The sequence below is a fragment of the Azolla caroliniana genome, unplaced genomic scaffold, assembly GCF_043228905.1.
Source record: "Azolla caroliniana isolate FFs.n. ecotype wild unplaced genomic scaffold, voAzoCaro1.0.p SCAF_17, whole genome shotgun sequence".
NCBI lineage: Eukaryota > Viridiplantae > Streptophyta > Polypodiopsida > Salviniales > Salviniaceae > Azolla > Azolla caroliniana.
Window position 1 is genome coordinate 3,589,780 of NW_028230452.1, and position 26,921 is coordinate 3,616,700.

Consider the following 26,921-nt stretch of genomic DNA (forward strand, 5'->3'; position numbering starts at 1 on the left):
GTGGCATGGTTGGAAGATATGACTTTCTCTTCTAGCTTAATTGGCCAATTCAAGTTATTGCCAACAATGATGAATATCCGAAGGCAATCTTAGCGCCATCAAGTTGTATGTATATATTACATTGTCTCGTGCTATCTTCGATTTGTAGAGGTTCTTAAAGTTATCGCATGCAAGAAATTCTAATACTTTGATAGGTAGTATCAACACTACCCGTAGTAGAGAGTGTGCAACATATATATTGACGAAAGTACCCTAGGTATTAGAACTTGGCACCGGCTCGGCCCAAGCCTAAACCAAACCGTTAACTTTGTTTAAATGGTTTGGCGGTTCGTTTTGGGTTTGAGCATCCGGTAACCGGTTTGAACTCGCTTTGGGAGAGCTCAAGCCGAACGGAATCGTTATGGGCAAAGCCGATTACGGTTTAATCGCTTTGGATAAACCGGTTCCTAAATCTCCCAAACTGGTTACGCCGAAACCGAACCGTTGCTGATTCCTTTGCATTTCAATCAGACATATATGTAGTAGAACATCTGTTTGACAGTGAAGCCATTACGAATCAAGGGAAAATTAGGACAAAACCAGAGAACACACTCTATCTCCTGTCTCTCGTCTTCTTTCATTCCATGACAACATTGGTATGCTCTCTCTCGTTCAACTAGTGTATCTGATCTTTTGAAGGTAAATTCTGGTCATGACCTTATTCTGGCCGAGTTAAGCAAGGAATCCTGATGCATAAACCCATATCTTATCTGATTTTTATTTCATATTCCTGATAAAGATCTTGAAGTGTTTTCTAATATGGTTGAAATACCTCTCTCTCCATCTTCTTTTCTCTTTGCACATTCTTTTGCTTGTTTTCCAATTTGATGCAAATCTCTGTGTGTGTGTGTGTGTGTGTGTGTGTGTGTGCATGTGCGTATTTTAATGTATTTTGGTAATGCATTAATGCATATCTTAATGTTATAATGAAGGTGAATTTGGTTTTGCTTGAAAAGCTAGCGTAAAGTTTTCTTTTTCCTTGGTATATTATCGTCTGTCTTATTGTAAATATTGAGAAACAGAGAGATACACGCAGAAGAATAGAGTAGGCCATTCTTGGCCGTGGAAACGTTGAGAAAGATGATATTGTGTCTAAACAAGGGTTTCTCATGCCTCCCATGGTTTCCTCGCAAAATCTTGCCCTAATCTTGCAAGGAAGTTGCAAGAGAGAGAGAATAGATTTTTTGCCCCGAGCTATGGCTATGTACACCCATATCTACCAGAGCAGTCTGCGAATTCATGTATCTGAAGGAAACTATTTAGTATCAATGCTAATTGATCAGTTATGGATCCATGCCTAATGCACCAAATCCTTTCGGTTTGGTAATCTATGAGAACAAATCCACATGGAGATCCCTTGTTATTGGCTATGGTAAGTTTTCTGACAACCCATATCACGTTTTTCTTCTATACAAGAAAATGGAAGAAAATGATGGTATCCATGCTGATGCACCACTGTGTTTGGCATTGACCAAGAGCATGATTTATATGATGAGATTTTTCAGTATGATATGTGGATGAGAATGTTTTTGTTTATGAGGGTGGATGTCTCAAAAAAGCACGAGAAATTTCTGACAAACCACCTTCAGTTCTTCAAGATGTAAACTTGAGGTATGATTTTAGCTGTAATGATATATCAAGCATCAATGTGGGAAGAAGTCATCTATTATTTCGATACCATGCTATTTGAGGATATTTATCTGGATGAGAACACCTTCCTCTGTGTGTTAAGGGCTTGTCGTAGCACCAGAAAACATAATGAAAGGGAAAGAAATGCTCGTTGAGGCTGTAAAACAAGGCTCCGAAGTAGAGGATTTTCTTGGAAACATATTGATTGAGATGCATGCAAAAACCAATTTACTTGCCAAAATAGATCATATCGTTTTACTACATCAATTCCAGGGTATGGTTAGATGGACATCATTGATTGCAGGATATGCCAAAATTGAGCATTATATGGAAGCCCTATGCTTTCTAGAAGAAATACAGCAAGATGTTATCTCTACTGATGCAATTACATGTCTTTCATTATTTCCTCAAATTTTCTTACTCAACTCTCTTCGAGCAATTATTATGTGTTATTTTGAAAATTGCCTGGTCAATTCATCTCCTTTTCTCGATTAAATATGCTATTTCCTTACATTTAAAACGGTTTGGTGAAATTGAAACATTGTTAGACTTATTCAAAGAGACAGGATTACTTCTGCTATCCACAATTCAGCTTGAGATACGAGAAATTTAGCCAAAGTTTACAGGGAGAAGTTGGGTTATTTCTTTGATCCATTTCAATAGCTCATTTCTTTAATGTTTTGGAAAAAGAATACATATAATAAATCAGTCATTTGTGTACAAATGGACTCCATAATGGATGATGTGAAACAAACGAAACATTTTGAAAAATTATCCTCCCAAAAGATCAATGGTCCATGTATAATGTGGACAAAAATTATGTGAAAGGGAGTAAAAAGCCCAAGATATATGAGAGGTATTAATTCCATCTCATTAATTTGAGAACATGCGAACCATTGCTAAATCTGTGTGGTACACTTTTGAATGTGATCTAAAATTTGATAAACAGTTAAGTTTTTTGCATTTTTTGTAATGTTTTTGCATATGGAATGTGTCTGCATATTTCACTATTCATGCATAGTAGTTGAAACTGAAATTCACCATCAAGTTATTTTACTATGAAACATTCATTATCTTCTGCTCATTATCTCATGCATGGGATTCATAATTTTATCAATGCATTCACAAGTTTATGAGACAGCCTACCATGTTTATGCTATATATTAAATTTCTTTGTAAGCTTGATCATTGTTTTGTGTTTTAAACACCAATAAACACATAGGTGCTCATGTTTTATATAAAATCTTGTTCTTGATTTGTTTTTCATATACATAAGTTATAAACATGAATTATTTGTTATGTTTATGATGTTTAAATAGAGCATCTAATCTTGTTTGTTTGTATAATATTTAAGTATCGCAGCTTTCATAGTTCTTTTAGAGGAGAGCCAGGATCTTGACGAAGTGGATGGAGATATGGCCCACAGATTGCGATCGCTATATGGTTTATTTGCATCTACTAGAGCCTCTTCACGCATCCTCCAAAGAAGAAGCATCTCCATACCCCCTGGGGAACGAGAGAAAACGGTTTGTTTGTGAACTTTTTAAAGTTGAAACTTTGGATCCTACATTATTGTTTATGATAATGAATAGCGATAAAAAACACTAAGATTACTTGTAACACTTGTTTGATATTGGCTAGAGCATCCCTAATGTTCTGACAAAATTAGGAAATATCCCTTTATAGTACAAAATGCAGTACCATTACCAAGGGGTATTGCATGATTTTCTAGAAACTTATGGATATGGTGGTAAATTTCTGAAAAGTTGCAGATTTTGGTATTTTTGTCCTGATTAATATTCAGGCTTCATTCTACACACTGGTTTATCTTTGGTTGTCACCTGACAAAGAGTGTTGAAGTCATTCCCAAGAGTTGCCAAGAGTTGAACTCGCAAGAACCCCATGGAACCAAATTTCTTCACCACAAGTCCAAAACAATGTCTTCATATGAAAATGACAACAATTTGAGCTGCACTAAAACGTTTGAGCATGTTGATTGATTGTGTAGTTGTTTGGATAAATATTAGGTCAATGACCATACTGAACAAAACTACAAAAAACAGTCTCCCACCATGAGTCTTTTCATATTATAGTGCTATACTTCAAACTAAACATGTGGTAATCAATCTAATGATGAAGTGGAAAATAGAGAATACACAGACCTAAATTCAATCAAGTAACAATGGAGAGGGTTGATTACAACAGAGGGTTTCATACAATGAGAACTTCTTCTTATGTGCTTCTGAGGTAGACCACTTAATGGTGAAGTGAAGAATACAGAACTCTCTAAGGTTCCCTAAATTCAATATGTTCCTTACTGTCTGCTACTTCCAATGCTCCACTCTTTCTGTTAATCACATGCAATAGTATAGACTGAGCTTGTTGGCACCAATAGTGTATTGTAAACGGGTTCCATTAAAGTAGAGATCATGTATGACTAATATTTATTACACACATGCATACAAATCATTCAGCTTCTTTCGAGACATTGATCTAGTATTTTTCACTTTCTCTAGTAAAATTTGTTTATGCATTTATGAAGTTTGTTTTTCTTCTCACTAGCTTCTAGAGGAGGATTCAGCTCTTAAACATTTCAAATCAAGCAAAGAGACGGCGCGTCGTGTGAAGAGACTCGGTGATGTTCTTGTCATTCTTGTCAGTGCTGGTAAGAATCTCGCAGTGTAGAAAGGCAAAAACAAAAATCTTGTTTTTTCTATACAATTTTCGTTGAGTTCACTGATTATTTAATTTTTTATTGTTTAGGTTGTATTTATCAAATATATGACGTGACTCAGCAGCGGAGAGTGGAAAGATTAGAAACGAGCCAGAAGTAGATGAGGCTGAATGTTGCCGAACGATCTGGTTAATATACATATATTGGGAAGAAAGATTGTTAATATACATCTCTAATAATGAGAAATCATCTTTGGTGAAAGAGTTAGATTATGACACATCAAATAATGAGAGATGTTTATCTTGATTGATAAGCGGTATTAGAAAAGAGACAAAAGGTTTTATTCATTTTTCATAACGGTTATACAAGGAAAACATGCCGAGCGTCACAAATGATGGTGCAAGTTATTGCTCTTGTTGAACGTTATTTTTAAACTAGGAGTCGCCTCTTGGTGATAATAGTGAATTTGTTAGTTTGTGAAATACCAGAGTTTCTTGTCTAGGAAGAAAGTAGGAAATTTTGAATTTCGTTATTTTTATCATTCAGATACCCTTGTAATGATTTCAATCAAGTATGGTAATTTTAAATGGATCTGTTTATCTTTCTACAAATGTCCCTGTAGCTTTTTTCTTGGATACCCATTTTTAGTTAGTGATTAATTTAATGAGGAATATAACTCGATCTTGTAACAATGACCATGTCCAGTGTTAGTATGCATTTTGTTTCACAATATGACGTTATAAGATGGATCTAGTTTGAGAGATGTCATGGCTTGACATTTTATAAAATGTTTTGTTTATGACTTGAGTGGTATATTTTCCATCCAAGCCCATGGGTTCCAAAACAAAGGAACAATTGAACTTATAAGTGTCTTTGGTCCATGATACATTTGATAGGAGTCCATTATTTGGGAGGTGAAATATATATACCTCAATTCATGGTTATGGTGTGCATGTTCTTGACAAATGGGATGAAGTTAATGAAAGGTAAACAAAATAAAAAAGAATAATCTTGTGGTGACCTAGTATTTTAAGAAGACATACAGGAAGTTTTAGAGAGTAATGCAAAATACATGCAACTTGCAATAAGCACGTGTTCTCCAAGAAGTAAGAGAAGTCAACAAAAGTTCAATTGAGCTAAGGTGATGATGTCCAATAGATTCACATAATTTCATACACAAAAAGTATTGACAATAATGTTTGGTGCTAATAATGATGACCACATCCCTTTGTGTTAATCACTTATAGTTGGATGCATCTTTAATATAAAATATCCTTTCATTTAATGTCAAGAACATGAAAAAGACACTGAAAAGATTACAAATATCAACAAACAAGATGACTAAAGAATTGACTATCTAATGTTTTTTTATTTATTTAAAAGTAAAGATATCCTATCATTAGTATAAACAATTTACAATATTTTGAACCTCTATGTGATTGGCGGGGGAAACAACCATTTCGGCGGCTGAAAATGCCAATAAAGAGTGCCATAATTGGATGTCAAGAATGGAGTAGCTGTCTAGATACTAAGAAACAGACTCCGTTGAGCAATTTTAGCATCAGAATCTCCAACTATACCATCCCATTGACCTTTCAAAGTATGAACTATGTCTAACCAAATGCTTGAAACCACTTCAGCTGGTGGTGTTTTAATTTGCTAGAAAACGAGAGAACACCTTGCCTTCCAAATGTGATATACTACAGTACTACTCAGTATCTCCCATACTGGTTGGACTTCCTTCCTTACTCCTGAAAACTGTAATGACAGCAGTGGTAATGTATGAACACTTCCATATTTAGTGAAAAAACCATGGTCCATAGATTCATTGTCATAATGGAACACATCACGGACAAGTGATGTCCAAACCACCATGCCCCAAGTGAAAACCAATGGGGGAAAATAATTAGCAAAAATTCTAAGGAGTCGTTGCCATATCTGTTGAGACTCAATACATTCCCATAAACAATGTTTTTGAGTTTCCATTTGAAATTGACATCGAATACAATAAGAAGATACTCCCATTCTATGCAACCATGTGCCTACCGGCTAGGCCTGATGTACAACTAACCATTGTACATGTAATATTTTTTGTGGCTGTTTTCTTGCCCATAAAATAACCCAGAATTTTGCAAGGAACTGGGGAGTAATACCTTGTTGATTCCAATATTGAGATGCAGCTGGCAGCACATCACGTGTATCTGAAAGTACATGCCTTCCCAACTGTACAGAATATTGGAAGAAATTGAACTTGTTACCTGTGTAAGGATGTCCACTGATAATCAATTGGGTCCCAATCTAATCTGAATATCGCTTTTTTAGCTAACACCCACAACTTCCAATGTGGCCTTATTTCCTCTATCATCGGTTTTTTAGCTGACTGTCTAATGTTTTGTCATTGTTGACACATAAATTGTCTTTGTGGTGAAATGTATTCTAGAATACATGGGATCAATGAGTTTTTCCTTCATACAAATGGTGGTTTTTGTTGTTTCTAATTCATATATTTCATGATTGAAAGAGTAGGCAAGGATTGGCATTGGAAGATTATATTTCTTTAAATGAAAGGATAGATAGAAGTGAAATATACACATATTAAGGATCCATGAGAAAAATGGATGCTTAAGAGCCAAAGCATTACATTGGGTTCCTTTTTTATTTAATTCTATATGCAATGATATCATTTTCCTTGTCATGAGCATACACCATCGTTGAAAATTGAAATTCTATCGTTAATAGGTTTGATTAGGCCAAAGAGAGGACATTTATCAATCTATGTTGACGAGCCCATATGGACAACCCTATAGTTTGCAAAAATCTTTTGTCTACATATAAAACCAAATGTTGATTAAATATTGATTTCATTAGCGACAACGTTCTACACTTAATTGTTTTTTCGACATAGCATAGGCATGGTGATTTCTTCGATGTAGCATAGCCATGTCCCTCCCTTGAATGTGCACCGCCACTTCACATGTATTAGGAGTCGGCAATAGCTTGGCTCAAGCCTGAACCGAGCCGTTATACGGTTTGATAGTTTGACAGCTTAGTTCATCTTGGTTCAGGCTTGAGCCTCTTGAACCTGTTTGAGCTCAGTTTGGCAAGGCTCAAGTTGAACCTAACCGTTTAGGGACAAACCGTTTCCCAAACCGGTTAAGGCATGAACGGATTGACCAAAACTAGATTAGCCAAACCAGTTAATCCTTAACCGGTTTAGGAACCGGTTCGGTTCAAGTTTGAAAAAGCCCAAACTGGATAAGCCGAAACCGAACCGTTACCTATTCCTATAAAATTTGTCATGTATATGAATCACATACTAGGTAACAGGTATGACTGTTGACACTCATCTCGGAGGTCGAGATTCTTGTCATTGTTATGTTCGATCGATCGATCTATCTCTATTCATTTCTGTACTAATTACTTGTTACATTATGATTGGGTGAAAGTGGATTCGATTCTGCGCTCAATCCTGGTTACGATATTATCTCCTCTCTTTTGCTCCCTCATGGTAAAGATTGAAGAACAGAGAGAAACAGAGTGTATCAGAAAGACACAAAGTAGGCCTTTCTTGGCCGTGAAATCCTTCAGAAAGATGATATTGTGCCTACACCCTCCCGTGGCTTCATCTCAGAAGCTTACATTAGTGGTGCGTGAAAATTGCAAGAGAGAAAGAAAAGCTTCTTTTGGCCTAAGCTATGGCAATGCATATCCATATCTGCAAAAGTGGCTTGCAAAGTCATGAAATAGTAGGGAACTACTTAGTCCCAATGCTGGTCAGTTATGGATCCATGTCTCATGCTCAAAAAGCTTTTGATTTACTCTCATTGAGCTCTCTCATTATTGGCTATGCCAAGCATTCCGACGACCCACATCGTGCTTTTCTCCTGTACAAGAAAATGCAAGATAATGATGGTATCCATGCCAATGCACAATTGTATTTGGCAGTAATCAAGGCTTCTACTAAATGGAAATATGTGGAAAGCGGGGCATGAAATATATGGCGAGATTTCTCGACGTGGTATGTTGGATGTGAATGTTTATGTTAGTAGTGCCTTGGTTACTATGCTTGTGAGGTGTGGATGTCTCGACAAAGCACGAGAAGTGTTTGACTAACAACCTTCAGTATTAACTATGGTTTTGTCTCAACTCCTGAGCATTATGCTTGCATGATTGATCTTTTGGGTCGTGCAGGACATATAGAAAAGGCAGTCAAAATTGTAGAAAAGATGCCATATATATCCCGGGACTCTTGTATGGCGTACGATATTGGGAGCTTGTCAAAAGTGGGGTGATGTAGAATATGGGTTTCACGCATTTGAGCATGCAATACAATTAGACAAAAGTGATGTGGAAACCTATGTTAGTATGGCCACTAACATCCTTGCTGAGGGACACATGAATGATTTGTTATTTGGGTACTGGAATTCTTTTAATACCAATAGAAGCTCCATATAGTTTGGTATGAGCATGGGGATTGGTTCTTGTTTTGTTGTGTATATGTACCTCATTTGATCTTTGTGACCTTGGGATGGATTGTTTGACAAGAAGATACAGAAACCTGCAAAAATGTACAGAGAGGCTGATGCAAGTATATTTATTTGCCTTCAAATTTTGATAGCAACATAGGATACAGGCTAATGTTAGTGAGTAGGGGCTATGCATAAAAGAAAAGGCATTATGTTGGACAATATTGATTCATTAGTATGTGTTTAACTTCCTCTATGACACATATATCCACGAAAAGGGCCAAAATCACATACACAGATACCTCCATTGTCTAGTCTTATCTCCCAATTTGTGGAGGTTTTTAAAAATTATTGCATGCAAGATATACCAATACATTGATTGCTAGCAATTGTTCTCCCACAAATATGCAGGGGCAATATTTGAAGTAAAGGAAGAATGAAATATTTGTATACATCTCTCCTAGAGACCATCCATCAAAGTAGCATGATGCATTCATGGAATGATCGTCCATCTATGATGAAGATTGAATGTATATTATTACAAGATTCAAAGCATGACCATGTATCCTCTTGCAAACATACAATGTTTAGATTGTGGACTTCAACACGCTTGCAAAATAATTTTGATATATATGATTTCTAGTCATCCTTCATTTGTTGTGATTTCATTACTTTTTGCCATTCCTAAGAATACAATATTTGAAAGAATTCCATTTGAAGCTCTTACGATGGAGTGAAGGTCCTCCCCACGATAGATTTGCAAGCCTTAACCTCAAGCCATCCTGTGAAGAACCCTTGTGCCTAGACCCATCCTTGTCCCAACCCAAGGTAGAACCTTCTTTGGGACTAGGACTGGACCCCCTTGGTGAATCCCAGTTGGGACATGGGACAACCTAGGGACACCATAGTGGGACATCTTTTTCACCTACTCTAGGTGATTTTCCTTCATCCATAACCACACAATACCCTTGGTGAGTCCCAGTTGGGACAACCTAGGGACACCATAGTGGTACATCTTTTTCACCTACTCTAGGGGATTTTCCTTCATCCATAACCACACAATATAAAAAATTCAAACATTCCTTACCAACCCATTCATTAGGGATCTCAATACACACATGGCAATATTAGCATTCATCCATTATGTGGCCCCATTCAACAAATCCAAAGCATTGACCCACAATGTCTCCCACTTCAATTTAATGAGGAGTTGTTTCATACCATGTGTATTCACACACACCCATCTTAGTCTTTTATGACTTGTATCCCACAACACACTATATATGTGCTTGGTTGATGCATTTGCGCATGGGATACCAACACTTTACATGCATTAATTGTTCATCAAAGAGCATGAGAACTTATCCAACAATGCACTTTGATGTTCAAGGGAGAAGAATACGACATCATAAAACCTTGTGAGCTTGTATATATATTCTCAATACAATTCAACAATACAATTGTGTTCAACCATTGTTTAATCCAACTTATGAATGAAAATTTCCAAACAGGAAAAAAGATAATTACACAATCATAGAATACATTGAAAAATTGGAAAATTGCCTTGGCATCGACTTTCATGTATACTCGACAAAACATTTCGCTTCATTCTCATTGGTTTCTACAATATCAAACAACCAGGCATTGGAAATCTTCCATAAATGATGTTGGTTAGGATCATTGTTGTGACCATACTATATGTTAAAATTTTCCAACTAGTTTCCTCAACACCCTTAAGCCTTTTGGAGCTCCCAAATTCTTCACTTAAACGATCACATTCTAGCTTAATAAGCCAAGTTAGATCCCGATCATGGCAATTCCCTGTCTCATAGATAGTAATCAATCTCCATGGACATTAAAAATATATCTATTTATCCATCTATCTCTCACGAAGGAGTCACATACAAGATGATATGTTTATTTAGTCCAATGTGTGAAAATTGGCCTCCTCATGGACGATAAGAAAAAGTCTAAATTCTAAATCTAATCTCTATCTACATATGTTATGTTATGTATGTGTGTATTATAAGATGACATCTAGTTATGTTTAATCTTTGATGATGCTTCCAATGATGTGTGTAAGATATATGAGATATTCATTCATGATAAGATATCCATATATGAGATATATAAGACGTTAATTCATTAGCATAGACAAATATGCATAGAGATGTTCCCTCTTTGGACCCCAACTAGGTGTCCCACGGGGTTTATTAGCCATGATTGTTTGCAAAGGATAGACAAATGATGTGCTTATGCAAGAAATTATTTTTAGTTATTTGTATACAAGGTTTTTGCATGGCTCTCCACAAGGTTATCTAGATATTGAAGTTTGAAAAGGATACATGTTACATTTTAAAATTGAACAATAGAAAAAGATTTGTTATGAGATGCCAAACTCAACCACCCTTTTATGTTTTGTGTGAACACACACTACTTCAAAAATGTGCGATAAAGTGCACCCTTCTAATAAATAGATGGGAGATATCTTGTATTGAATGAAGTGGACACTTAAGATATTTCACTCGCTCTCGTGTCAATATGTATTGATTGGTGGAGACTTCAATGCAATCAAACATAGACTTCTAAGTTCTACCAAAGCCAAGCGCCTTCTCTTATATTTACATGTTCATTATTGTTGGTTCATAGCTAATCATCCCATAGTTTATTAATTCATTGGTTCATTATGTTCTCTCTCTCTCTCTCTCTCTCTCTCTCTCTCTCTCTCTCTCTCTCTCTCTCTCTTAATAGAATTATATGCACACACACACACACAACATACGTCAACCGAACCACGAAACCGCGGCTTAATGATTTAATGGTTTAAACGGTTCGGTTCAGGTTCAAGTTTTTTTAACGGTTTGGTTTAATGGTTTTTAAAATTTTAAATTAAAAAAAAAACAATCTTTTCATTGCCTAATTCACACATTTCAGAAAAATCTTTAAATTTTAAAATAATGAAACTTTTTTAATTTTAATTTGACATAAATTAAAAATTGAAACTGAACCACGAAACCACAGTTTTAATGGTTTGAAATTTTTTGTTTGGTTTAGTTCAAGTTTCAAAATTTTTAAATGGTTCGGTTTTGACACTCTCAAACCAAACCTTTGCCAATTGTTACACACAATCTACTTGTTTACATTCCATATACATGTGATTCTCAATGGAATTATATCTTAATCCTTTACACTTACAATGTTGGAAAGCAATACATATGTACAAGCTGAAACTCCAAGAATTCAATGAGGAAATGATGGGTTCATGTATATGTTTTCTAAGCATTATGACAATGGATGTCTTGGAATTTATAGACAAGTTTGACCATTGTCATCACGATTTTGCTAAAAAAATGTTATTGACAAACTTGGAGTAGAGAATGAATCTCATAAAGAAAACAAGAAGGTTGGTGAAGGGTAGTAGGCCATCATTAGTTCTGTAAGTATGAAAATGGACAAGGTACCGAGATGTTACACCATGGTATAGAGCAACTAGGACAAACAAGTATAATAGGTGGATGAGTGTCAAAGCGCTAATTCACACTACTTGACAATATTGAGTTGCACATTTTGGGTGGATATGACAACTGATGAAGCATCTAAGGGATTTCCACGACAAGTAGGGCAAGAGGAGTGCTTGGCAAGCCATATGTCGATGCATCCAATGTGAAAGCCATGGTTACATGTGGGCATGACACGTAGATGGTCCCCATTCTTGAAGTCAAGCAAACAGATGGCACAACCAACATGGCAAGAAGTTGATGGTGAGGCAATCTCTAGGACAATGGTAGGGAGGGCATTGATGTGTTTGGCTTTGAGTCCACAAGGTGCAGAAGAGGTGGGAGCATCAAGTCCATCCGTATGATTAAACATCCAATATTGTGAAAGCACCCATCGAATGAGAAAATGCATGCATAGGGAGGACATGAGGAGCACTAGCAATGATGCAGTCACGATGATAATGTTGGTATCCATGGCTGATGATTTCACATTGTAGTGGTATGATGATGGTGGATGCCTTCTAGTTGTGGAATAATTACCCATGCCCATACTCTCATAGTACAAGGTGAAACTCCTGGTTGTATTTATCCTCAATATTCTTCTTATTTCCATCTTGTTGTTACTGTTCACTCTTCTTAATACAACCTGGTACACACACTCTCACACATACACATAGATGTTCCACGCCAACGAGTGCTTAACTTTGAATTCACATGGAATTTTCAAGCAATAACAAGCATGATGTATCCTTAGATGCTCTCAAGAAATTAAACTTGGTTTCACCTTATTCCTTCTGAATGTTTGAAATATAACTATACCTTTGCTTCTCCCATCACAAACTTAGAAGTTGAAGTAGTTGAATTCGGCCCTATACCATTTATTATCATATCAACAATTGCTTATTATTCATCTCTTACACCCATGTTGTAATGCTCTATCACCAAATGACCATCTCTTCCTCTCCTAACACATGTGTTTGGTTTTATTCTCTCTTATAGATATGTACTTGTCACCACTAAACACCACCTCAATTTCCTCTCTACTTCTTTCTGTAATTAGTACATCACCTCCCTGAATTGTCTAACCTCTTGTTTCTATTGTTCTTGTCCTCACAAAAGAAACCCCTCCTCTCCTTATATACCATGATTGTCCCTTTGCATCCAATCACATATTGTTGCCTTGTTGATACATTATATATGTGTGTGTGTGTTGATGACACATGATTACATTGTATTGAATTATTTTTTAAATTCTTAACAGCTTCATATATACTTTTAACATCCTATCACTATGTTCAATCGAATCATGATTACTTAAAACTCTAGCACCTTTTAGAGTAGAGTATCAAGGTTGTATCATTTGTATTCTAACTCAAATGTGTTAATCACAATATATAATGTGCATACTATGTAGGAGATACTCTTAGATTGCGCCTAGGAGTCTGAACCACTTTTTACATCTCAAACACGCACACACTCTATAATACACTATCTAGCACGACAATGTGCATTTTAAATAATATAATACCCTCATATTATGATATTCTTTACAACCACGCACACAATATGGGAGGGGGGGGGAGACTTGAAAATGGCACATATACCACTTGTCATATAAATAAAAGATAAAACCCTAACAACTAAACCAAATTGCAAGACTTGGCCTTCCACCATGAAGTTGTTGGGTGACTTTGTGTTAATGAAATGAAATAGTGGGGGGTCAATTCATGGCGTGCAAGATCACGCTACAAGAAAAGGATTATTGCATGAGGTCCCTTAAAAGAGTTCAAATCGTAAGTTTAACTTTTACATTAAAAAGGCTAGAGGCCTTAGCCCACCAATCACAAAGTAGTGGTCACTTTCCAAGGATAATGTAAATTTTAATCTACCATTGAATAACAAAACATACTTTTTGTTCCTTTAAAACATTATAGTTTGATGCACTATCTCTCACACTCAATAACTTAAAACTTTGGAGTGGTTAATTATTCTCTTTAGATATAAACCAGATAGTGCAAGTTTTCTTTTCAATAGCTACCCACTCGTTGTTACAATCATTGATGAATCAAGACTAGAGAAACAAACAACACAATGTAAAAAGACTAGGAAAGGAGTCGAATATTATTCAACTCCCTTTGTCTTGCCAAATATCATATCTTGATACTGTTCATATTTAAACAATTTGTCGATCCTTGCAATCTTATAGTTGGTTAATGGTATGAAGGGTGGAGTTGAATGTTACAATGGCATACATTTTTAACATAGATATTCCCCACAATATCATTAAAGTTGCTTGCACGATCCCATTCACATTGCAAATTAGGTACAGATTCTATCTAATCCACTTTCATTAAATATGTTAAAATACAAGAGAAACAACAATAGTAAGTAATACTATAGTCATACATCAAATGTGAAAAAGACAATCCTCGGAGATGGTTGTAAAGTCAAAGGTGTTAACTTAGTTATTAAATGGATCATGACTAAAAGCTATTAGGAAACGCATGGATAACAAAATAGGATCCTTGTTATATATTACATAGAAATGAAATTCAATAATGCATTTGACTTAACAACGGCATTAAATTTTGAGCAATAACATGGTTTTATACATATGTACATGCTTCGACTTTTAACAAGAATGTACCCTAGATTATGTATAGCATTTACATCACATTTGATTAATTAGGTTGTACTTTTACTTCCATGGCATTCTTGTATTAAATACATGTCAATATAACTTAGCAAATTGTTCTATTATATTGTTACTTGATCATCTCTAAGGACATTGACTACTTGATTATGTATTGTTTCTGATCGATTGTAAGGATTATTTTAAAACTACATGAAATTAGTGTTGATTGATGGAATGTTAATATGCGTGACCTATTAATAATCTTATGGTTGACCAAGTAATAAAAACCCCAACTTTCACTACATCGCAATATTGTGGTACCCATTTCATATCAGTAATGTCCAATCTATAGTTTGGAAAAATCAAATTATACTCCATTTTGCATGGCATGGAGATGAGAACATGTGTAAGCCTGATCTATATAGTTATATGTACACATAACAATTTATTAAAGTGCCTGAATTATAACTACATTGAAAGCAAATATAATGGATGCCACCATTGATAAGAATCTCCCGAGAACGTTTGTATTCTATGATTTTAAGCGTTAAAAAACATGCTTTCCCTTTCATTCTACCTAGAAAAATATGTTGGTTTAAATTTTGATTTCAAATTTTCTTTCACTATTTCACTTAGAGCTTCTAATAACACCACCTTTGTTCACGTGGATAAGTTGATTGAATATAAACTTTTGCAATGATTGAAATGCCTAACGGTAAACTTTAGAAGCATAAATTTTTTCATTGATAGAAGTTTTGTACTTCACATTAATCCACATGATGATGCTAGAACATTAATGAAATTTTGTAATATGGATGTATGAAGAAGAAGCAGACCTAATCGAGAGGGTATTTTGTATGTAATCAAAATTTGAAACTCATTTCTTTATAGATTCATAAAATTACTAAGTGGAGATGTAATAAGCACAATGATATAGTAGCAAAGATTATGTTGTGGGTTCAAGTCTCATTTGGGATAGGTTTGATCTTATTAACCACATGCCTCACTTGCCTTATGAGAGCATCAATTTGTGGAACGATTTGAAAAGTAATTTTGCAAAAGGTTTATAGTCTTTAAACAATTTGAAAACTCAGTTCGCAAAAGGTTTTATAGTCTAGATGTAGACCCTAGATGTAGTGCATGTGGACAACTAGAAAGCCTTTTCCATTGTCTATGGGAATGTTGTGAGGTAGCAGCCGTATGGGGAAGGGCATTACGTTTGCTATGCCATGCTTCTACCTCATTTACCCTCAAATAGGGAAATGCTTATTGGAACTGTATTGAGGATGATATGGAGAAATATGATAGTGCATGCAAAGCAATGTACATAGGGGAGAATGGAATTGTTCGGTTGATCACTGACAACAGGGTACCTGCAATTATTGCGCAAAAGCAAATATTTGGAAATCTATGGATGTTGATTGCACCCATTATCATATGGTGCATATGGATGACAAGGTCTACCAAGGTATTTTCAGCAAACAAACGGCTTCGAGCTGAATCTATTAAGCTAATATGGCACACACTAATAACTACATTGAGGGCACAATATGAGAGGATTGATAGAATAAATGATGCTTCAGAACTAATAGGTTGAATTTCAGAAAACATTGGTGTACTACATTGATGGCTGTAGCAAATGGAATGGATATACAATGGCAGTACTAGTACCCAGATGGTTGTTCCCCCTCCCATTAGTTGAAAGAGAGGCATGAATGATGAGATACATAGAGAACGTACATGTGGGTTATTGAATGTAGGTGATGTGTCTGAAAGTTTGGCTAGAGACATGCGAAAGTGTAAGATAAATAAGTGAGATTGCTCATGAATGATAGGATAATTTAGGCAAGGACTACCCGATAAAGGGACTAAAGTTGTGTACAAAAGGACATTTTAACTAATGGAGTATATTGTTTTTTGGAAAAAAGAAGTAGGTTTTATAGTCTTTAAACAATTTAACAGATATTGTCTATCAAAGATGAAATCATACATATAAACCACCATTATTGTCCATCCTCAATGTGCTATAGAAATTGTAGACGCGTTGTAGACATAACTAACACTAATTATCTTTTTTTTTTACTAAGATGCTAATTGCATACCTCTGTCGAAATGGTTTGATTTCATTGTTATCCTCGAATGTTGGACACATTAAAAAATTGTAAATATTCCTTGGACTTGGCCCTTAGTTGACTAATTATAAATACTTTCATATATGTGATATTATCAATTATAGGTTGCATATGTAATTCGCAACCTTAATTGGAATCGTGACATTTTAACTTTCTAACAACTTGATTTTCTCTTTGATAATTTGCAATACCCCCATGCTTTTTTATTCTCAGTGTCATCCCAAAATAGTGGATGGTCATTGTATCATACCACTCATTCTAGACTTATATATTTCACTTCGTCATAGGTTATCATAACACAATTTACGATATTTTCTTTAACCAATCTTCCTTATCCACAGACTATACCTCCAATGTGCTTATTGTAATATGTATGGTACTTTTATTCCAAACTAACAAATCCTAATTCATGTATGAGAGACGTTTTGAGTGTGGAAGATAAGATACTATTGTTTACATATAATTAACACTAGAAAATGGTACATGCAATGAAGTAGACACATGGTTTTCAAGAAAGTCAGAGGTGTCATCATGAGCATCACATTTACATATATTGATTCGCTTCCCACCTTCTCTTTTAGGAACCTATCATAAAAATATATATTACAATTAAGTAGAAGTGAGGAATGTTTGTGATATTGGATATTGGATGGATATTTCCGTAGAAGGTTTATTTATGTGTATAATAATGTGACATGCTTAACTACCATGATAACTACTTTGTATATTCCTTTTCCTTTATGACTATGAGTTTGTACAAGGTAGGAGTTTCAAATAAAGAAATGATCTTTCATTGCTTTCCATTTGAGTTTGTACAAGGTAGGAGTTTCAAATAAAGAAATGATCTTTCATTGCTTTCCATTTGACATACACCAAATGCTAATGCGTACCTTGAAAATTGTTTTGGAACAAATACCTCACTCCATACTAATTGAAGTGGAAATATAATAATTCTAGACAAAACAGTTATGCGAGTTGGTTAAGGCACGCCTATCCTTCTTATATTAATATAATCAAAGTTGTGATTTTACGAATCGGAAGTCCAAAGTGATGAAATTGACAATGATAATTCAAAATATGAATCATCGTGGTAATAGGTGAATGAGGAGGGGAGAGTAAACAAATAATATTTGGGGCATGAATTCGTGAATGAATTGTTAAACCAAATAAAAGATATATGAAATGATTCTACATTTGCCTTGCAAGTAAGAGTTGCCCGGGGTTCCACGACAAGCATAAAGAATTATTATACATTTGCCATTGATGTTGAGATTGATACCACCAACCTCAAATAAATCAAGAGTGTATAGCTTAAAGCATCAATGACGTATGGAGGTGATCATTCTACCTGTTAGTGTAGATGTTACGAAAGGAATTTGAAAATATACCCAATTCCATAATGGGGGTTGAAGCATCAATTAGAACCACTTTTCTCCACGAGCACGTCAAAGTCACTCACAAGCCATTCTGCAGTTTCTACCTGCTGGCTTATAAAGATTTCTGTTCCAACGTCTATTGAAGTCCATCTTCTTACTGCTGGGGGTGTATTTGGATCCTAAAGGAAATTATATAGAGGAATAAAATGATGATGTGAAATACCTTGAGACACAAATTACAATCATCAAAGCTTGACAAATGCTAAACTTCGAGTTGACACCACTTACAAAACACGTGTCATGTTAATATATCTATAATAGGGTATGCAAAAAAGTTATGTTTGAATAGAAGAGAATCCTCATAATTGACACAAAGAGAGAGAGAGAGAGAGACACACACACACACACACACACACACACATTTAATATGCTTACAAAGAGAGTGACATAAAGGTGATTAAATGGTAAACCATGAATGCTTGCCCTTTGTTGCAAAATTTGGGAAGGAAACAATTTTTGAATATTTACATACAACGACAAGTGCTTGTGTATGTTTGTCTATACATAATAAATAAACATGTGCATGACTTGCAAAAATGTGTACCCATAAGAGAGATAGAGTACGTACCACTAGGGTAAGCTAATTACGATAGAGAGAGAGAGAGAGAGAGAGAGAGAGAGAGAGAGAGAGAGAGTACTTGATAGAAATAAAGACGTTGAGACAAGCCTCCAACATCCAAGGTCCATGTTCTTGCATCACCTACCCAACCTTGACCTTTGGTCGATGGATAACCATGCACCGCCCATTCTGGATGTGGTAACAGTTGCATTATTTCTTGTGGTTGTGGGTTGCTATACGGATCACACACACGAAATGGTGGCTCTGCAAACTTTGCAATCGGCGAAACACAGTAAAGGTGATAAGCCTCATATGGGAAGTGTGTTGTATCATTCCGGTGTATTCGACGCCCAGTTTTGGCATCGATATGATAGGGGGGGCAAAGGGATAGATCTGTAGCTCGACACCAATTGGGAGTTGATGGGTTAATTATCATCTCACTATAGCGCGTGACATCGCTTGTTGTATTGCCATCACAGTGCATCCCATCATTCTTCCAACATCCACCAATGTCTAAGAGATAGAATTGGCTAGACGGGCCACCACCTTTGAGCACATTCAAGGTGAGGATCACCAAAAAATTTGGAGACTCGGGCACCTACATCATATACCCCATAATACAATGAGCATATTATTTGAGCTAGGATTTATGTCGTACAATGTGTGCCGATTGTACCAAGATTCATTATGTGTGACAACTGTTATTATTTTTTATTAGGAGTTTCTTTTTCGTCAACAATATGGAAAAAAATTGTGAAAGCATGTAAAGAGTCATTTACTTATTATATAAGAGAATGTTTTTATTACTATATAAGTTTCACATGTTCCCATGGAAGTTTATGATCCTTATGCTTTTCAAACAACTTGTTTTTTTTCTTAAGACAACAAAGCTAGCAAGTAATTCACAGACTCAAATACCTCGACCATCATTCCACGTGTCTCCCAAGGGTATCCTCCCGACGGCCCTTTTGTAGCATCAGCTCTCAAGTAGAGCATCAACCAAGGGTATTTCTTACTAACTCGGAGAACATGGTGGAAGATCCAGCTCCCACTATTCGGATCTTTATGCCAGTCGATCGAGAAGTATGACTTGTCGGGTGTGATAATACGTGTACCGTTGTCATTGGACATGATATCCAAATCGTATGTGCCATAAAAGCTACCGACAAGGGAAGGGGTGTATTCGAAAATGCAAGTGTCATTGCTAATGCTCGTGTTAGTGCTCGAGTTCACACACAGGTTGGGTGGGGGTGCTAGGGTAGACACGTTGTGGAAGATTAAGGGGTGGTTCATGCATCCGGGGCCGAAGCAAGGGAATGAAGACGAGGCTTTGATACTAATAAATGGGTGTTTAGTCGAGTCCGACATGGGCAGTGCAGTGGACGGGCAAAGTCCGGATGAAAGGTCGAAGTTGCCATTCTTTAGCATGATCATCCAGAACTGCCATGGGCCAAGAGGCGATTTGGTTTCACACAAGGACCCCAAGTATAGCTCTTTTTGGATGGCGAAATCATCTTCGTTCGTCGGCTCCCCGAACTGTGAAGGTTGTTGGCCGAACTTCAAGTCGTTCTCGACGTTTGTCACTAGTTGGTCGATTTCACACACGTTGCCTGCATGCCAATAAGGACGAGAGAGATCACACGGTTTCTTTTCATAAACTCAAAGAAGGTTGGCCCAATGGCCCCTGGGGTCATTGGATTCGTATCGCCATTTCTCTACGTTGTCTCTACGGGTCTATAGTTTGGTATTTTTATCCGAACTTACCCTAGTGCCCAAGGAGTTTCGAACTTGCAACCTCACACTTATCTCCAAACACTTACTTACTTTAAACACACAACCAATCTGAAACCAGAATTGAATCAATTCAATACATTCATTTGCTTTTAGACGTTCTATGTACATTAATCCATTGGGTTGTCATTAGGGAAAATCTCTGTGATTAATTAGAAGATTACCGAAGAATTAAACAAGACCCTCACTAATCAGAATGTGATAGGAATTATAATTTAATAGAAGAAGAAGAAGAAGAATGAACTCAGAAAACCTTCTCTAATCTCTTGGAAACTCTGAAACGAAGTAAGAAGGCCCTAAACCCTAAACCCTAAACACCAAACCCTAAATCTCATGGACCTAAGTAATCACTCAGGATCTTTAAATTAATGGATGCAACAGTTAAGTAATGTATAATTTATATATACAACAGATGCTAAGCAAAAGTAGGATTGGCAGAAGCAAACTCAGTTTTACCTACGCAGATCAAATCGGTGCAATCAGCTCGTCGTGGGCTTGGCATGGAATCATTATGCCAATCATCAGAATAGGTATGGTTAGTTCCATGACTCAAATCGTTGGCGAATCCCACCTTGTTACAGAAGTTCCAAGACTCCAGGCCCACCCGCACCCTCTCGTCTCGCATTCCACCATCGCCTAAAACACTCACAATCTCCACGTTCTGATGAAGATCATCACCATACTTGGCCGACTCATAGTTCTCAGGATTGTTGCCTCCGTTAGTGGTACTAGATGTGGTGGTGCAATTATCTATAGCAATTACATCCCCCTTAATCACCATACTACTGTCATTCATCATCACCACCATCATTATCATCATCATCCTTACAAGTATCTTCATGACCGTAAGAAACCCTAGCACCATAGCCATGCCCTTGCTGATTGTTGAATTTGTTGTAGCTACTGATAAAATTAAGGTACACCTAATTACACATCAAACTTCTGCCTCTCACAATGTATGAGGAGGATGGGAACCCCAAAATCAAATTCCCCATCTGTGGCAAAATCCTATATACATACATACATATATATGTAGCTTCCCTCACATAATAATTCCTTCACACCTCTTGCTTTCAGGTGCTGCTCCTCACATTTTGAAAGGAAAGCAAATGTGGTGATACATCAAACATGGGGCACCTGCACAGAGAGAGAGAGAGAGAGAGAGAGAGAGAGAGAGAGACCCCACCAAAATAAGAGGAAAATCTCCCTATACAGGGCTCTATCTAGCACTATAGCTAAAACTAGGGGGAATGTGTGTGTGTGTGTGTGTGTACTATGTATACCTAGATTTTTGGAGATGAAAACTAGGGTTTTATAAAGGAAGAGATGAATGATGGAGTAAAAAGGTGTGCAAGCTAAAATGTGTTGGCATTTGAGTGGGTGGGCGTCCATGTGACACATGAAAACCGAAACTTTTGACCCAAACTTTGGCTCCAATGGCCTTCCTCCGGACAACCCACACACCAAGGAAAAGCCTTTGTATCACGAGGTCTATTGTACGATACGATACTTGGAGCACGCGGCTTCTTGGCCCATGCGGAAAAGAACTCTATTGACTCTCCTGGACGGGGTCTCTTCGTGAAGGAAATGCCATAAATGAATGCCTGGAATTCAAGATGCAGTGTGGACATTGCCGGCACGAGGCCGTGTTGTCGAAATGTTTTGATGGAACGTGAGGAAAAATTAGTTCCCTTGCCACACACATCTGCTTGGATGAATCATTTTCCCAAATGTGAGTGAGAAAAATGTCCTTCATATCTTAAACACGGGTGGAGTTGGGTTGCCTCTTTCATACATAATGAATCCTGGGGGGATTCAATACATGTTTTCCGTATGGCATCGTTTGAATGTGTATAATAGGGATGTTGTTTGAGAGGGATCATATGCTAGACAATGTGTGTATACCAATGGGAAGGAGTGCCTATTACTTTCCAAAAGGAATTGAATGAAGGGGTTATGTGTCATGCAAGGAACTCCGAGGACATATCCGTTATATGTGTAGGAAGCGAGATTTGTATTTGCTATGCGTACTTTGTGTGTACATTTATATACAATGTACGTAAGACTACTCGAGGTGCGACTTTTGGCTCCTTTGTGGGTTGAAACAATAAGATCTGTGTGTGTGTGTGTGTGTGTGTGTGTGTGTCTCTCTCTCTCTCTCATAATAACTTATAATTTTAATTAAATAAACAAGAGAGTTTTTAATTAAGCCTAGAGATTCAAATGCTCGAATGTTTTCAAAGCATATGCTAGAAACATAAACATTATTTCTCCAAAAAATGTCACTCAAAAAGATCATGTAGTTTTTACTTCTCTAATCTAAGCATGCCAAGTTACTGCAATATTGGCATTGCTTAGTGTGGTGGTGGTTTGTTGCCCTAGCGACCACAATTTTCGTGCGGTACTAGAATGTGCATGTTGATATAGTCGTACCAAACTTGAAATTGGTATGCCTTGAAGTTGGAAATTATAACATTTTCAGTACGTATCCTCTGTTTGTTTCTTCAAGGTAACTCATAGAGACTTAATTTCTACAATATGAAACTACCGATTCAACATTCATGACCATGTCACAAGTATTTAGTCCGACTCAACTAACCATACATATAGGAAGAGTGCTTTTTACATGAAGGGTCTAGCCTCCAATGTACCATAGACCCTCATAACATGAGCTTTTACATGAGAAAACATTAGACTTTATCTAAGGTATGATAGAGAGTATCGATCATCCCCTTCATCATTGCACCTAGCTAAGATATGTAGCCTTGCATGCATAAGCTCAAAACGTTGAATGTTATAGGGAAATATGCGGGAAAATGGACTTTTTAAATGAATGAAACTTTTGAGATGCTTGAGAAAGGTTGGATTATAAGAAGATTCTCACCCACAATAAGTTTTTTTTCACCAAGATAAAAATTAATCTGCCATTTACGATATCTACACCAAATCCAAATTACCTGGCTTTCTATATTGGACGAACATGTGAACTTGTACCTTTTTAGGCCAAATTTTGGTAAAGCTTTGCAAAAAAACATTTCTTTTAAAGTAAAGCTAGTGATATTATCTCTAGTGTCTGACATAAAAAACCGGGGAGGCAAGTAAGACAAGCTATTGATCACAAGTATTGTCTAGAAAATGGTAATAAAAAAAAGCTCACAAGAAAGGTAAGGTGCGTTCCATTGTTCAACGTTGTTCTTAGACTTTGGCCAAAAGCTTGTAATGTACCATCAATAAATAAAAACAACATGGCCGAGTAGATATGCAAAAATGAGATCTCAATGAAGCAAGAAAGATATGCATTGCTATAAAGATTCAGTACTATAAAGGTTTATCACAATCTTTTTTTTGTAAATGGCATTAATAGATCCGGAGAGGGTGCGTTCAAAACTCGACAAGGATTACCTAAAGCAATAGACATTAACGAAGATATTCCATAACATGCAATAAACGGCATATCTGAGGCTCAATATAACTCTTTGTTGTGATTTTGTCATGTTCCGGGCCATGAACGTGGAGATTAGAGACTCTTAAAGATTTTGAGTTTCTTGAAAGTAAGTTACAATGTACACTATACTATATATCTAGTTTTCCAAAACATGTCACATATGGTATGCTCTTTTGACTATGTTGAAAATCCGTTTTGTCTTTATTAACGAAATAATAGTGAATATTGTTCTTTTTTGTCGCTAGTCTTTTCTTGAACTCTTTTCAATGTATTATACCCCGCTTTAAGCTAAAACATTCCTACATAATAGTAAAGTTATGCTTTAGAACCTTTTTAAGATCTTCTGAATTCACACAAAAGGTACTTATGAACTATTATGAACAGAAGCAAGCTTATTTCCGGAAATCTTCACTTGTACATCAAGATACATAGCACAACTCCCTATTTTTAGACAAAGAAATTTAAGGGTGGCATTCTAAATGGTGAGACATGGCAACCCCTTGCCTTCTCTCACTATAATTAAATTTGAGCAGAAGAGTTAAAAAAGTGTACCATTTAAAGACATTAACATTGCATGTAAGCGTAGAAACAAAATATTTAGAAGGATTAAATACATATGCATATCATAATTACTACTTGATGTTATACATTATGTCAGACCTTAACATGCTTACATAAAGATGACGCTATCATTGAAGTGCCACTCTTCTAGTACAAAGGTAGTTAACACTTCTTGAGTTCAGCTATACTTGTCACTATTGAAGAATAAGAATTTACGCTGAAAGCATAAATTATAATGAATGGGACCAAAGTATGTTTTCGTATGGCGAGTCCTCATAACAACCCTCCACACTTAACATAAACTTCTCCTTTTTGTTTTCTATGCCTCTAAAGAAAGAGAGTGTCTTACATTGTTATTTTTATTTAATTTTAGAGGATGCTGATAAATTAACCATACATATCTTAGAAACTTCATTTCTATGTTCCTTTCCAACATTGAGATTCGTTATACAGATTAGTTTGGATTTGCAATTGTAAATAAAGTAGTTCAGATTAGTAACAAAATGAAGTAGACAATATAATTTGCATGTGGCATAGTTGTTAAAAAACATGTAAGCTACAAATTAGATAAGTCTTACGGTACTCCAACATAGAACCGCCATTTTTACTTGTCAAAATAAAAAGGTTTAGTTTGAAGAGGGAAAAAAGATAATTTGGAGCCTTTTCAGAAACACAACTTTGGGAATGCTTCTCCTTTTGCTTATGGATCTTCCTCTTTTAATTCAATTTGTTATAGCTTGCATTGGGCTTAGTCTTCATATCAAAGTTTTCATGTTGTCAATAAGATCTAATAAAAGTTTTTGATAATTTTATTCGTGAGTGATTCAATTGAGTTTGCATATTCTCACTAAGATTTAATGAAATTGTGTGAACAAATGTCAAGATCCAACTTGTTGCTATTGCAATTAGAAGTATCTAGCACTTAATGAAATATAAAATACTTGATAAATACTTAATATACATATTATACGCATATAGTAAGACAAAACTCTACCAAGGAAGAGTTTCTAGTTGCCCCAATAAACAAAACCAACACACCAAAACTTCCTTTAACTTTTATACATAGACTTTAACTCCATGCCTACAATCTAATACAAAAGCATTGCACATATCCCAATTATGACGCAATACCCAACACCTCAGCAAAAGGAAAACATTCTCCATCTCTAGTCTCAGGTCAAGTTGTGTAAATTGTACAAGCGTCCTTTGTCTTAGCATCAAATAACAATATGATATCTTGTTGAATGCGAGAAATGTAACCTTGATTTTAATAAGCAATCAAATATGATATGAAACATGACCACAAACTTCCACTTGGATAGTACAAAGAACCAATTGCCTATTGCTAGCCAACATCTCTTTAGTGCCAATCAATACTTTCCAAATGAAGGCATTTGTTATAAGTGACACTTTTGAATGCTAATTACATTTGAAGATCTACCACCATTCGCAATCAATATTACATATCTTCAAGTTGTTTAACTTTAGACGATAGCCATCAAAGAGACTCAATGAACTTAGTCTCACCCTAAATCACATTTTCATGAAGGGATTAATACGATTTATACCTTGGAGTGTTGCACTTCCAAGAGTCATGACTGTCAAGTCTCCAGGGAACGCCTTCCTCTCGTTGGGCTAACTGAGGGATTGGGGGATACCACTCCCTAATATCAAAGACCATGTCATGCATCAACAATCTAAAACCACTTACCTCTCCGGTCCATGCAATCATGTAATTCTCAAAGTTTTCTTAAGTTACCATAAATTAAGACACACTTAATCACTACACTAATCACTATATAAGAACATAAGTGGTGTTTCAATTAAATAGATCATTGCTAAATAAGAAACACATATATATATCCATTAATTAGGAGAAAAAAACTAATTGGAGGAAAGTGGCTCTTATTGGATTTAAAAGGGACAAAACGAAGAGCAAAAGGTGGCCCCAAAGTTAGTGTACCCAATTGCCTCTTGTACATAAGAGCTCTTGCTCTTTTATACAAGTTGGAAAACCCTAAAGAGTCTCCTTCACATTATGAGCAAATTAGCCATTA

The 26,921-nt window shown here is 36.1% G+C and overlaps 3 protein-coding genes across 6 annotated transcripts; 1 reads left to right on the forward strand and 2 right to left on the reverse strand.

Annotated features, from left to right (window-relative positions):
* Nucleotides 1-488: 488 nt before the first annotated feature.
* LOC147852869 (succinate dehydrogenase subunit 7B, mitochondrial-like) lies at nt 489-4,953 on the forward strand. Of its 4 annotated transcripts, none has more exons than XM_087333193.1 (4): nt 489-635; nt 3,023-3,194; nt 4,231-4,333; nt 4,432-4,953. In XM_087333193.1, the coding sequence occupies exons 2-4, from the start codon at nt 3,084-3,086 to the stop codon at nt 4,500-4,502; spliced, it is 285 nt and encodes a 94-aa protein (XP_087189319.1). In that variant the 5' UTR covers nt 489-635; nt 3,023-3,083; the 3' UTR covers nt 4,503-4,953. The 4 variants fall into 4 exon arrangements, with proteins under 4 accessions (XP_087189319.1, XP_087189320.1, XP_087189322.1 ...); XM_087333194.1 differs by having other exon boundaries at nt 495-635; nt 3,031-3,194; XM_087333196.1 differs by having other exon boundaries at nt 534-678; nt 3,031-3,194.
* Nucleotides 4,954-11,963: 7,010 nt separating this feature from the next.
* Nucleotides 11,964-13,657, reverse strand: LOC147852870 (RING-H2 finger protein ATL77-like). Its single transcript, XM_087333638.1, has one exon. The coding sequence runs from the start codon at nt 12,916-12,918 to the stop codon at nt 12,349-12,351; it is 570 nt and encodes a 189-aa protein (XP_087189764.1). The 5' UTR covers nt 12,919-13,657; the 3' UTR covers nt 11,964-12,348.
* A 4,525-nt stretch (nt 13,658-18,182) lies between these two features.
* Nucleotides 18,183-21,767, reverse strand: LOC147852871 (uncharacterized). The gene is made up of 4 exons (XM_087333440.1): nt 21,315-21,767; nt 19,986-20,677; nt 19,147-19,665; nt 18,183-18,627 (listed from the first exon to the last, which is right to left on the reverse strand). Exons 1-4 carry the CDS (start codon nt 21,727-21,729, stop codon nt 18,487-18,489), a joined length of 1,767 nt encoding a protein of 588 aa, XP_087189566.1. The 5' UTR covers nt 21,730-21,767; the 3' UTR covers nt 18,183-18,486.
* Nucleotides 21,768-26,921: the final 5,154 nt, after the last annotated feature.

Coding starts and splice junctions, on each gene's coding strand:
- LOC147852869 (XM_087333193.1), top strand. CDS start 3,084: ATGGCCCACAGATTGCGATCGCTATATGGTTTATTTGCATCTACTAGA. Junction 3,195..4,230: donor CTGGGGAACGAGAGAAAACG/GTTTGTTTGTGA, acceptor TCTTCTCACTAG/CTTCTAGAGGAGGATTCAGC. Junction 4,334..4,431: donor TGTCATTCTTGTCAGTGCTG/GTAAGAATCTCG, acceptor TTTATTGTTTAG/GTTGTATTTATCAAATATAT.
- LOC147852870 (XM_087333638.1), bottom strand. CDS start 12,918: ATGGAAATAAGAAGAATATTGAGGATAAATACAACCAGGAGTTTCACC.
- LOC147852871 (XM_087333440.1), bottom strand. CDS start 21,729: ATGGCTATGGTGCTAGGGTTTCTTACGGTCATGAAGATACTTGTAAGG. Junction 20,678..21,314: donor CACCGATTTGATCTGCGTAG/GTAAAACTGAGT, acceptor ATTGGCATGCAG/GCAACGTGTGTGAAATCGAC. Junction 19,666..19,985: donor CACGTGGAATGATGGTCGAG/GTATTTGAGTCT, acceptor TATATGATGTAG/GTGCCCGAGTCTCCAAATTT.